Consider the following 13,176-nt stretch of genomic DNA (forward strand, 5'->3'; position numbering starts at 1 on the left):
GGGATTTGGTTCCTTGGTTTGAAGGTTTAGGGTCATGGTTTCATGGGACATCTCAGTTAATTGGCCTAATAACGTGTTCAATGCTTCTGTTCTACCTCCTACTTCGTTGTGTAGTGCTTGGGGTCTTAAAAGCTTGCGAGCATTTGTCCAAGGCACAACAATTGCCTGGAGCAACAGAGGAAGAAGGAGAGTCAGGAATAGGAGGAGGATATGAACTGTGTGGCTAATTGGCTCCATGAACAACCACCTCCTTTGCCATGAGACCAGAAGAACTGGATGGTGCCTGGCTACCATTACTGAGTGTTTTGATCAAAGATTCTGTAGAAGAATCCTGATCAAGTGGAGGAAAATGCAGAATGGAATTGGAAATTCTCATGGACTCCAGACTTACTGGAGCCATGAAGTTTGGATGAACTTCTGAAACTGTTGCCCTGAGATAATCTTTAAACCTTAAACCAAAAATATCCCCTGAAGTCTTCTTAAAACCAAGCAACAGTTTAGCTTAACTAGTAAAAAAATATCTGTTTTGAGCATTGTGCTCTTTTAAGAACTATCTATATGGGATGAAATTGGTAACAGCAGCTCAAAAGATTAGATAGAAAACTTAGGGGGCAGTGAGTTTATATTTATAAGGAACAACTCAGAAAAGGAGAGTGAGAATGGTTGTACAACTTGAAGAATGTAATCGATGTCATTAAATGCTGTATGTAGAAGCCGTCGAATTGGTGTATGTTTTGCTGTGTATATTCTCAAAACAACAAAAGAGGAAAAAAAAATCCCTGTGGATCACACAGCTCTACTCTGACATACATGGCGTCATCATAAGTTGGAATCCACCCAACAGCAACTGGTTAGGATTAAAATTGGGGATTAGAAGGGCTTGCAGGCTCTCTACAGGCCATTCCAGGAGACCACCATCTCTTCCACTGTGTGGAACGCAGGGAGTGATGAGGACTTAATGACACTAGGCTTACTCATTTTGTTCCTGACTGGATTCCACATGAATTGTTTCAAACAATTTCTAGCCTGTGGTAGATCAACTAAAGTCCAGTGAACACAGAGTATTTCATGAGCCTTCCAGGACCAAAAGGCTCTATGGTCTCTGCTGATGCCACTTTACAAAATGGCGACTCCTCTGTCTCTTGTCACAAGCAGCTCCAGCCCTAACCAGGTCTTCACCCACAGTGTCCCCCACACAGTGAACAGCAGCATGCTGGGAGGATTCCCCTCCAAACAATGATGACATTCAGCTTAGCCACAGTTTCCTTGACCCAGAAGGAAACCCGTGTGGTTTGGGGCTCGAGGGCGTGGATGAGCAGGCGCAGATTTTTTTCTCCTTGCCTGGTGGCTTTAAATTGCAACCTCTCTTTTCATTTTCCATTATGCATCAAACACATCTGTGCCAGAACTGGACAAACGTATTCCGTCTGGGAGGATGATTCCAGACCACTATAAATTAGAGTTTGTATACAGAGATTCCAAAAATGTGGCCTGGTGGTGGGGTGTCCCTGGGACCAGCTACCTCCTCCACAGTCTACTTGGTGACTGCAGGCTTTGGCCCGATGCCTCTGTCAATAGGTTCTGCTTTGTATTTGGAAACTTTGCTTTTCCATCAAGTTGCTGCAGGGACAAGGATGGGCAGGGCTGGCTGGAGGCCCTGCCAAGCAGAGTTGGCCCAGGCAGCCTCCGGGTGCTCTGAGGATGGGGCTTCCCCGAGGGCATCGTTCTCTCTCCTGCCCCAGAAACAGCAGTAACTTCAAAGCTGGCTCCCTCCCAAACTGAAGCCCTCCCCAAGAGGACTCTCCTCACTTTTTCTGAATTGAACATATAAGCCACCCACCATGTAATGCTTTTTTAAGACAGTGTTTTTAAAGTCACAAGAGCAATAATGCAGGAAACTTAGAAAATGTAGTGCCAAGGAAAAAAATAATCACCTGTAGCCCCACCCTTCGAAGATGAAATATTGTTAATGTTGTAGCCTGTCTCCTTCTAATATTTTTCCATACCATGCTACTCTTTTTAAAAATCTTTTAGAAATTGGTTGAGCCCAGTTCTTGTAGCTGTCCCTCACATTACCCAATTAGTGCTTTCTTCTAAGTCCTGGAAAATTTTAGTTATTCCATATTAGAGAGTCCAGCTGGTAGAACTCTGCCCCTCTGACGCCTGCTCACTGAAGTACTGCCGCTTTTCTGAAGAAGCCAGTCACAAAGGGATTTGGCCTTTGGGGACAGAAGGTAAAGAGGGATAAAGTCGTATAAATCCAGCCACGTAGCCCCAGAGGGTAGTGCAGAGTCCTTAACACACAGCCCTACAAAACAGAAGGATCTTTTATTAAAAGGACTCTGGTCTTGCCCTGACTTTGATATCATTTTTCCTTACTGAACCTCTACTTCTTTGACTTTCATCCTTATACCTTCTTCTGGCCGGCATCTGTGAGTGCTTATCCCTGTCTGGGAAAGGCAGCCTCTAGATTGTCCGCCTGGTGATAGGCTAGGTGGGGCAGCCGAGCAGTCACCAGACTGGGTTGGCAGAACAGGAAGCTATTTTTACATCTCTGCTCACTTTCCCATAGTGTCTGGGGCACAGAAGGTGCCCAAGCAATATCTGTTGATTGATTGATACTGTGAAATTCAAGAGGGATGTTTGTAGAGAGAGAGGACGTGGTGGCTGGAGCCTGCTGGCGGGCGGTTGTGGCAGTCCTACAATGACGACAGCAAAGGGTCCAGCTCCGGGGCTGAGCCTCACGAAAGCCGTCAGAGTGGTAAAGGAGAGGAAGCAGGTGATGACTCTACCAGCCGCCAGCCTGCCCAGCCCTGCCTGCGCCAGTCCTCAGCCTCTCCACGCAGCCACACAGCACACAGACCTTGCTTTTTCAGAAAATTATTTTTTCCCTTTCTCACTTTCCATGGAAACTCAAAATAGCAACCAAGAAAAAAAAAAGCCAGCCAGGCTCCCTCCCTTCAACCATCCCCAGGCAGCGTGGTGACCGGTGACCATTGAGGAGTGGGGGGAGAAAGGGCTATGGACATCTCTGAAAAGCTTTTTAATTGGGGACTGCACACTCATGAGATGTAGGTGGGGTCTGAGGTTGGTGTGTTTTTTCCTATTTAGAAAAGTGGGTTTCCCCCAGGTCTCAGAGTTCATCTTGCTCTTGATGACCCAGCAGCTGAAGCACAGTCACCTGTCACTGTGGTGGTGGTGTTAGTCGCTGTCCAGTTGATTCTGATTCATGGAGGTCTCATGTATGAAGGGTAGAACTGTGCTCCGTAGGGTTTTCAAGGCTGTGACCTTGCGGGAGCAGATCGCCAGGCCTGACTTCCGAGGCACCTCTGCGTGGGTTCAAATCACCAACCTTTTGACTAGTAGTTGAACACTTAGCCATTTGTGCCACCCAGGGACTCCTGATGGTATTGGTGAAGAGATCCAAACTGCCCAGCAAGGGACAGTAGGGCAGGGGACAGATGCCTTCCAAGGGGAATATTATTCTTTGTGAGAAGCCTTCTGGGCTGTGCTGTGTTTGCCCCATAACCACAGGCAGCCTGGCAGAATGGGAAAAAACCCTGGACTTGGAGTCAGGAACCCCCAGTCCTATTATGACCCCAGGGATCTAGGAGGCTTGGAGCACACCATTGCACCTCTCTGAGCCTTAGTTTCCTCCCCCTGTAAAATGTGATGGGTGGGCAAGGGATGCCTGAGGGTCGGCTGTCTACAGTCGGTGACTCTGCCTGCTCTCAGGTTTGTGCACACACTTTCCCTGCCCTTGTAAACATGGTATTGTTTACCTTTCAGCTGGCAGGGTCAGCCGTCATTGCTTTTGGACTATGGTTTCGGTTTGGAGGCACCATAAAGGATTTATCATCAGAGGACAAGTCCCCAGAGTATTTCTACATGGGTGAGTGACTTCAGCTTCCCTAAGCATTAGCTCAGGATGGAGATGCCCCAGAGGAAAATCAGGCGTAGAGCATCACCAGCACTTGGACTTCTGGTGTGGGGGACAGAGGGGCAAGAAAGAGGTGGAAAGGAGCAGAAACCTGAGCCCTGCACGTTCCACCTAGCCCTCAGGGATATGTGGGAGCAAAGTGGGAGAGGACCCCACCTCCCACCTGGCTCTTCCCTTCTGCTCTTCAAAATCAAGGAAGACCAGTGCCGGTAAGATTAGACCCTGTGTATGTCTTTTTTTTTTTTTTTTTTTTTAATGTCTTTTAGCTACTTCAAGGAAAGAAATCCAGAGAAAATGTAACTAAAATTTATTTCCAAAGAATCAGAAAGCTTCCTTTTGCCCCCTCTGTGAAATGAGCTCACCACATATTCAGTCATTCACCCCTCCATCCAGGCTGACAAGGCCCCTGCCGAGTCAGGATTTTATTTGTAACCTTGTATTTTACATTATCTAGCAAAGAAATATAACTATGACTAGGGATGGTGGAGAGGAGATGAGCTAAAAGGAGAGAAGGAGAAAGGAGGGGAGGAGAGGGCTGCCCCTGGGGAGGGAGGGAAGAAGGCTGGGGGGGTGGCCGGGCAATAGTTCTGCCTCCTGCCTGCAGTAGGAAGGGGGTAAGGAGTAGGGGTGGGGTTGGAGCCTCCAATTCTGAGGCAGTGTTAGGAGTAGGGGCTAAGTGTTCTTTTCCTGGATTTAGTTCCATCTGATCTACTTCTGGAGTCCCCGGGTGGCACAAATGGTTGAGTACTCAGCCACTAACCAAAAGGCTGGCGGTTTGAATCTACCCAGAGGTGCCTCAGAAGAAAGGCCTGGCTTCTGAAAATCAGCCATTGAAAACCCTGTGGAGCACAGTTCTACTCTGACACACGTGGCGTCACCGCGAGTCAGAATCAACTTGACAGCAACTGGTTTCATTTTGTTTTTATTTTTTGTCTACTTTTAGTTTCTCCTGTAGCCTTTTCTCATTCTCCAGCTAAGTGGGCCTGGACTCTAGATTTCAAAAAGCTCAAGACCGTTGTCATTATACGTGATACCCCTATCTGACTGGCTGTTTTAAGATCAGTGCCAGATTGTAATCTTTAGTTATTTGTGGTGACCTCTGTGCTTGGAGAGAAGGAGGGCCCCGCACAGGTGGTTTTCTCCCATCCCAAAGAAGAGTAGAGTCTGTTTCCCAGGGGACATGAGAGCTCAGCCCCACAGTTATCCTCATGAAGGGCTGCCCAGGCTGCGTGACCTCCACTTCCAGGGCTCCCTCTGCAGAGCTCCCTTCTGTGAGGACAACACCCCTCTCAGGTAGGCTACCTTCAGAGGAAAGTGATAGAAAACCCACTAAAAGGTGAATAACACTTGAGACATTCCACTTTGTGTCAAATTTTAGATGCAGCCCATTATAAAGCATCCAATTGTGTCGGGTTCCACTTGGGAGCCCTGCTGGCGTAGTGGTTAAGAGCTCGGTTGCTAACCAAAAGGTGGGCAGTTTGAAGCCACCCACTGCTCCTTGGAAACCCGTGGGGAAGTTCTACTCTGTCTTTTGGGTCATTATGAGTCAGAATCGACTCAATGGCGAGTTTGGTTTGGTTTTGGTTTTCCACTAGGAAAAAAAGAAATGCTGCCAGTTTAACTATGACACCCCATGAGAGATCCTTCCCGATCTCAGAAATGTTATAATGTAAAACACTGTACGTCTCAAAACTGATGCAATATGGTTTAAAAAAATATATACCTAGATATGTGAAATTTCCAGATTTAGTTAGTTCGGTGCTCAACAAAGTCGTCAAGAATCCCAGTTCTTTTCTTCTTCCTATTCTGCCATCCGCAGTATAGTCTCAGACTTGTCCCCTCATGATTGCAAAATAGCTGCAACGGCTCCAAGTGTCATATCCTCCTATGGCAATATCCAAAGGAGAAAAAAGGAAGTTATACCTTATAGGGTCATTTTTAGGAATGAATAAAACCTTTCTCAGAAGTCCCCCAACAGACTTTCCCTGGCAGCTTATTGGCCAGAATTGCACTGTGTGTTCACACCTAAGCCAATTATGACCAAGAAGGGAATTACTATGTCTGGCTCTCTGACTAACCGAGAGTCACTCCTAGGCCTGGAGAGAGGCCCAGGCTGCCCACAGGTTCTCTGACAGTTGAACGAAATCGGAGTTTTGTTACAAGGAAGAAGCAAAGGAATCTGCAGTAGTACTTAACACTGAAATGCTCTTTTATACCCACTCGGTTTCCAGGTGTTGCACACTCTTTCATCCAAAAGCTAACACACACATTTACATATTCCACCTTAAGGAATTCCTGGTCTGACAGTCTCTGACAGCCTTTCCAGAAGCATTCTCCCCTCCCAGGGCAGGCCCCGAGCGTTCCAAGGAGAAAGCTCAGCCCTGCCCTTGTCCTGCACCACCTCCAGGAGCCAGTGAGCCCACCTCTACGTCCCCTGCTCCAGGAAACACACAGGAGCAGGCAGAGGGGAGGGCGGGAGAAGGACTGCCTTTTCCTTCATCTTGCTGACCTTCCAGGAGCTGCTTACTTCGGAGCTAGTCCCTGGGATTTCTCATTCTGTTTTGGTGTAGTCACAACTCAGTTCTCACTGAATTAACTGCAGCAAAGGTTTCATCCTCCCAATTTGGTGGGACTCTTGCCTCTCCAGACATATATAGAGGCTATGTGCAATTATAAATAACAGACAACAATCACCAGCCTGTGGTATAGACATAAACACTGAATTAAATAAGACAAGAGAGAGAGCAATAGCCTTGAGGAGGGGTGTGTGAATGGGACCTTGAAGGACGGATAGGTTTGGATAGACTGAGCTGGGGAGGGCCTTATTCATGTCTCTGAATAGGGTTGGCAAATACAGGACAGAGTAGAACTGCCCCATAGGGTTTCCAAGGATTGGCTGGTGGATTCGAACAGTCAGCCTTTTGGTTAGCAGCCAAGTTCTTAACCACTGTTCCACCAGGGCTCCATATGGCAGGCAACTACCATCTTTTCCTTTGCCCAAGGCAAATGTGGCTAACTGTTCAGGACACTTTTAGGGGAATCTTCCTGACCCAGCTCTTCCCAGTCATTTACAGCCAATGCTCAGGATGAGCCCTATTTGCTCTCCTTGCTCTGAGGTCTGTAGTTACTTGGTGTCCTGGCGTAGGTCAGTCCCTACACAATAGTGGAAGCCTTTTGCTCCTGAAATTCCTGCATGTTGGATATTATAATTCAGTCTGTCTGTTCCTTGCTGTGCTGCTGGTTTGCCCTGGAGCCCTATGGATATTGTGTCCCTCAGGTATGACTATCAGAATTTTCCAGAAAATAACTACATCTGTGCCTTGAGGTGGATGGGGAGGAGTCCACCCTTAAAACCTAAAACACAGAGAAACACCAACCAGTTCAATTATATTCAGAAAGTTTCTTTCACGTTGTTTGGCCAAAATTAACTGCCTAAAACTCAGCCATTTGCCCACTGTCATCACCAAGTCTGAGGGATTTAAATCTCTATAAAATGATTTTTTCAGAGACTGAGCTGGAAATTTTTCAGCAATAATAAAGATCAACCATGTAAAAAAGGCCCTGAAGTCCCAGGTCATGTGAAAAGCACGTAAGAGGGGCCATCTTCCTCTCAATGACAGTAAACATCTGGCTATCCGAAAGTCTCTCCATGGTTATTTTAGTTTTCTGGATTTTGTCAAATACTTGGTTTTATATAAACACAGCTACAGTCTATGTATCCAAGCAAGAGTGCCTCTATTCTTTCCATTCCTTGTAGGCTACCCTCAAACAGAAAAAAAACAAAACCTGTTGCTGTCGAGTCAATTACGACTCACAGCCACCTTATAGGACAGAGTAGAACTGCGCCATAGAGTTTCCAAGAAGCGCCTGGCAGAGTCAAACTGCCAACCCTTTGGTTAACAGCCATAGCACTTAACTGCTACGCCACCAGGGTTTCCGTAGGCTACTCCATTTTGGGAAAAAATATAACGTACCCATGGATACATCAGTCAGCATTTACAGTCCTGGGCTCTGGGGTCACGCAGGACAGTAAAAGAACGCTGTACTTGCCCCCAGGTAACTGGCAATGTATTTGAAAAGACTCATAGGCTTGACAGGTAAAATTACAATACAAACTAGTGTGTAACTAAACACCAACCAAGCAGTATTGGCAGTGGGTGCCTCAGGAGTCATTGTAAACTGACAGAAAGACTTGAGTTAGGTTTCAACTCAGAGTGATCCATGGAGAGCAGGGAAATGGAGAGGAGGAGGGGTTCTGGGGGCCAGAATGTGCCAGGCAGGGCGGAGGGCTCTTACTGTAGTCAAGAGGAAGGTGGGATTAGAGACATTCTGGTAGGAGAAGAGGAGGAAGGACAAGTACAGACAGCCTTGAATTTGCTTATTTGGCAAACAGTAGAAGTATAATTTAAGATTTGAGGCAGGAGTTCATCTGTAGTGTATCTTAAAGAGATTACTCTGTCAGAGTAGAACGAGAGGTAGTCAGTCACAGGACAGAAAACCAGTATGCTAGATGATTGTGGTAGTCAGGCCCGATTAAATAAGAGCATAACCCAGGGTGTTTGCAATAGGAATTGTGAAGAAATGGACATAAAGAAAAGGCATTATTAAACCAAACCAAACCCATTGCCATCAAGCCGATTCTGACTCATAGCCACCCTAGAGGACAGAGTAGATCTGCCCCATAGGGTTTCTAAGGAGTAGTTGGTGGATTCAAACTGCCGACCTTTTGATTAGCAGCCGGATTTGTAACCTCTACGCCACCAGGAAGAGCTCTAAACATATGAAGCCCAGCTAATTAAACCCAGGACAAAAGGAATCATTGTGACAAATGATATCAGTCATAGACCAAGTCAAGCCAAGAAGGAATAATTGATGATTTTCAGATGGAAACCTGAGTTGCAGAAGTCAGGCAGCTCCTGCAGGGTTATATGAGACTGAGGATGGAAGCCAGTGCCTGGAGCTGCCTCTGTGCATGATGTTAGCTGTTAGGGATTGAATTGTGTCCCCCAAAAATGTGTGCTGTAAATCCTAGCCCCTATATTTGTAAATGTAATCTCATTTGAGAATAGGGTTTTCTTTCTTGTGTTAATGAGGCTATGCCAGTGTAGGGTGTGTTTAAAGCCAATCACTTTTGAGATATAAAAAGAGCAGATTAGGCTCAGAAACAAGGAAGCATAAGTGGGGAAAGATTGATGTCACATGAAGATCACCAGGGAACAGAGGAGGAGAAGCTGAAAGAGACAAGGACATTCCCCCAGAGCCAACAGAGAGAGCCTTACTCTAGAGCCAGCACTCTGATATCAGACTTGTAGCCTCCTAAACTGTGAGAAAATAAAATTTCCGTTTGTTAAAGCCACCCACTTGTGGTATTTCTGTTGTGACAGCACTAGATAACTAAGACATTTGAAAAAAAAAAAAAAAAAACATTGCCGTTGAGTCAATTCCAACTCATAGTGACCCTATAGGATGGAAGAGAACTGCCTCATAGGGTCTCCAAAGAGCTGCAGGTGGATTTGAATTGCAGACCTTTTGGTTAGAGCTGAACTCTTAACCACTGCGCCACCAGGGCTCCAACTAAGACATTAAAAAAAAAAAAAATTAGTTGATAGCAATTTCACAGGTGTAGATTTGAGTTCGATATAAGAAACATTTTTAGTGATTTGATAAAAAAAAAATGGAACAGACTTCCGTAGATGAAAGTCAACTCTCCTTTCCATCGATATTAACCTGCTTCCATTGAGTGGGTTCCGACTTAGGGCAAGCCATGTGTGTCACAGTGGAATTGTGCTCCGTAGGGTTTTCATGGCTGTGACCTTTTGGAAGCAGGTCTCCAGGTCGTTCTTCCAAGGCCACTCTGGACCGGGTTCAAACCAGGGCTCACACCCCTGCTGAGAATTTGCATTTCTAACAAGTTCCCAGGAAGTTATACATAAGAATCTTGTAAAAATGTAGATTCTGATGCATTATCTGGGGTGGGAATGCAAATTCTCAGAAGGGAACTTGTTAGAAATGCAAACTCTCAGCAAGGGTTCAAACTGGAACAAACTGGTTTGAAGTCTTGGTTCCAACTGCCAACCTTTCAGTTAATAGCTGAGAGCTTAACCATTTGTGCCACCCGGAGAATCCATTTAACCACTAACAAGGCAAAAATCAGAAGAGGGTGTTTGTCAATTCAGGAGATTTCTGTGTTGAGCAAGAAAGTGACCTAGCTCTGTGCTAACATTCCTGATTCTGTTTTCTGATCCAAAGCAAAGCAGCATGTACTGCCTGAGACTGAGGAATGAGTTATCACATCATTCCCAAAAACTTTCTGAAAATGTCTGTCAGGACTCTTAAGAGCACATCGCAGAAACCTGACTCAAACTAACTTGAGCAGAAAAAGAAAAAAAAGTAATGGCTCTGTCTTAGGCTGAGTCCTCTAGAGAAGCAAAACCAGTGAAGGATATACAGAGAGAGCGAGAAAGAGAGAGGTTTATTTCAAGGAAATGGCTTACGTGGTTGTAGAGACTGGCAAGTCCCAAGTCCGTGGGTCAGGAGTCAGGCTGGAGGCTTCTCCGTAGCTGCAGGGACTAATGAACCCAAGATCGCCAGGTAGACAGCAGACTGCTGGCTCAAGTTCCGAGAACCGGAGGTCAGATGATGACAAGCCGAATGCAGGATCCAGAGCAGAGCAAAAGCCAGCAAGCTTTGCCAAAAAGTCCATATATATTGGATGCAGGCAACACCCCCAAGGAAACCCCCCTTCAACTGATTGGCTGCTTATAGCAGATCTCATCATGGCGGTGACTACATTATATCAGATCTCATCATGGAGGTGATTACATCGTTACATAACTACCAGACTACACCGTAACTGCCAAACCACTGAGACTCATAGCCCAGCGAAGTTGACACACAACCTTAACCATCCCAATTCTCATAACTGAAAAGGTCAGGATTAGTGCTGGTTTCAGGGATCACAAGATGTGATCAGAGTCAAGTTTGAAGCCATCTCTTGGCTCTGCTTCCCCTGGCTCCACTCTTCAGAGATTTTCTCTCCACGTGGCAAAATGGCTTCCAGTGGCCCTGCTACATCCTCCAGAGTAACCTCAGTGGAAGAATACACTTTTTTTCATTCCAACAGATCTATCTAAAGTCCTGAACCTAACTCTTATTGGCAATATTGGTTCCAGTGCCGATCCCTGAGCCAATCATTGTGGCCAACTGCTTGGGATTTGATTGTTAGCTTGAGCCTGGGCTACATGCCTACCTTGGAGCTTGAGGTGAGTCAGCCCCATTCAAACCACATGGACTGAGAATGGAGGAGGTTCATTCATTTCTCCAATAGAGTAAAAGAGGAAATGAATTCTAGGTAGAGAAAAACATCAGTCTACACAGCAGGACCTGACTCCTTCCTGCTTGTTCTGGTGGCCTGGGGCATGGATGTGGGCTCACCTACCCTTAGTTCTTCTTCCTCAGCCACATCTCCTGTCTCGAAGTCAGCCCTGGAGTGGCTGGTGGAGAAGATGCTCGTGGCCAGTGCTCAAAATCTGGGGAAGCGGATTATCATAGAATCTCGGCAGTAGGTAGAATAGAGAAATTAAGGATCAGAGGGTCAAGCAATGGGTGCTGGTAGTCAGTTCTGGTTTCCCAGCCTCTCACTGGTGGTGCTAAGCCCAGGTCTGCTGACACCGGGGCCTGTGCTTGCTCTGTTACCTATGCTGCCTGTCTTGGTTGTTGTATGGTAGCAGCAAGAAAAACTCCCTGGAAGGTCAGGGGCCTTTTCTGCACTTCAGGTATTTCTTCCGATGTGAATAAAAACAGCAGTGTGTATGTTCACAGAGTTTGATATTTCTTTTCCCAATAAACACTTTTCCAAATAAGTAAGGTACCTGCTCTCTAACAATAAAATGAGTTGCGAACTACTCTAGGATACCATTTATGGACTTGCATAGCAAACAGGGTGAGGTAATAGGACTCTTAAAATGAAGCAGGCCCAGTTTTTGGAAAATCTCACTTCACATGGCAGGGCACACAGTTCACTGATGTGTGTATTTTCTTTTCAGAATCAGGTCCAGAGCAATCAGCCAGCCCATTAAGCTCTTATCACACCTTTGTTAAAGAGTGTGTGTGAACAAGCTTGGCACGTTCAAGTGGCTCGTAAACAAGGCCTGACTACCTAGAGTCCTCCCTCTGAGAGGGATCTCAGAAGCCATATTGTCTAGCTCCCTGCTCCTTGGGCAGCTGACTGACAAGCTTTCTAAGAGAAATTGTTTCACCTTCTAGGGGAAGCTTTGCTCTTTGGAGTCCTTGGCTCTTCCTCCTTGGTGAACGGGGAGAGGTTCCCTTCCTGTGATAAAGATTCAGACTTAACTTCAAAGCCGGGAGAGCCGTATATCCTAGGATAGGGCAGGGAGAGTTGATCTGTGAGGGGGGTTGTGAGAAAGAAGGACAGGGAGAGAGGGTAGTCAGACTGACTGCTACCTGCCGCCTCTTCTCGAAGGACCTCTGATTTCAGCCCAACACTTGGAGGCAGATCCAAGGTCCCTGTGTCCACTGGTTGCTAATGTGGAGAAGGGAGAACCTGGCAAGAACAGAGCTGGCAGCAAAAAAGGTTTGAGTAACTTGGTGTTTCCAAGACCCTCTGCCTTTAGTCTGCTGCAGCAACTCCTGGGAGAAGTGCCCAGAGTCTTCCAAATTTGCAGACCTGCTCATCTGGGGCTGTCTCTTGGGCGGAGAGATGCCCCCAGAGTTCTTCTTTCTAGGAGTGCAGGGTGGGGAGCCAGCCCCTCAGCCTTGGAAAGCTATAGAGACAGTGTGTACTTGAGCACATGAAGTCATGTCTGTGAGCAGAGGATATTAGCAGGTTTTCTCCGTGAAAGGGTTGCCCACACAAACAGGAGCCACTTGGCTCTCCAGGATCACAGCCGGACTGCAGCTGACTTTCACTGTTGAATTCAGAGTCTCGGAGCCTGGCTTCCACCTTGGCTGGAGGTTCTGTGTCAGGAAAGAGTTCCCTTGCTGAGTGTTAAGGGGGCTGGCTTACCTTTTTAAAGACTCTGACTCACTGGTAATTTTTTTTTTTACTTCTTGGTTTTCACTTGTACCTGAGAGTCATGGTAACTGGCTAACAGAGATGAGCTGTAGCTTACATTGTTGAGATCCTTCCTGCAAAGCATTTTTGCAAGAAGGTAGAGTAGATAATTATTCCCATGGTGCAGATAACTGAACTGATTAATAGGAGGAGTTATCTAAAG

The 13,176-nt window shown here is 46.3% G+C and overlaps 1 protein-coding gene across 1 annotated transcript in view; it reads left to right on the forward strand.

Moving 5' to 3' along the window:
- The window catches only part of TSPAN2 (tetraspanin 2), a 52,804-nt gene that overhangs the window by 13,957 nt on the left and 25,671 nt on the right, over positions 1-13,176 (forward strand). The window contains exon 2 of the mRNA XM_049880006.1: positions 3,790-3,892. Coding sequence (XP_049735963.1) covers positions 3,790-3,892 — 103 coding nt within the window. The remainder of the gene's footprint in view (positions 1-3,789; positions 3,893-13,176) is intronic.

This window comes from Elephas maximus, chromosome 3, assembly GCF_024166365.1.
Source record: "Elephas maximus indicus isolate mEleMax1 chromosome 3, mEleMax1 primary haplotype, whole genome shotgun sequence".
In the NCBI taxonomy this organism is placed as follows: Eukaryota; Metazoa; Chordata; class Mammalia; order Proboscidea; family Elephantidae; genus Elephas; species Elephas maximus.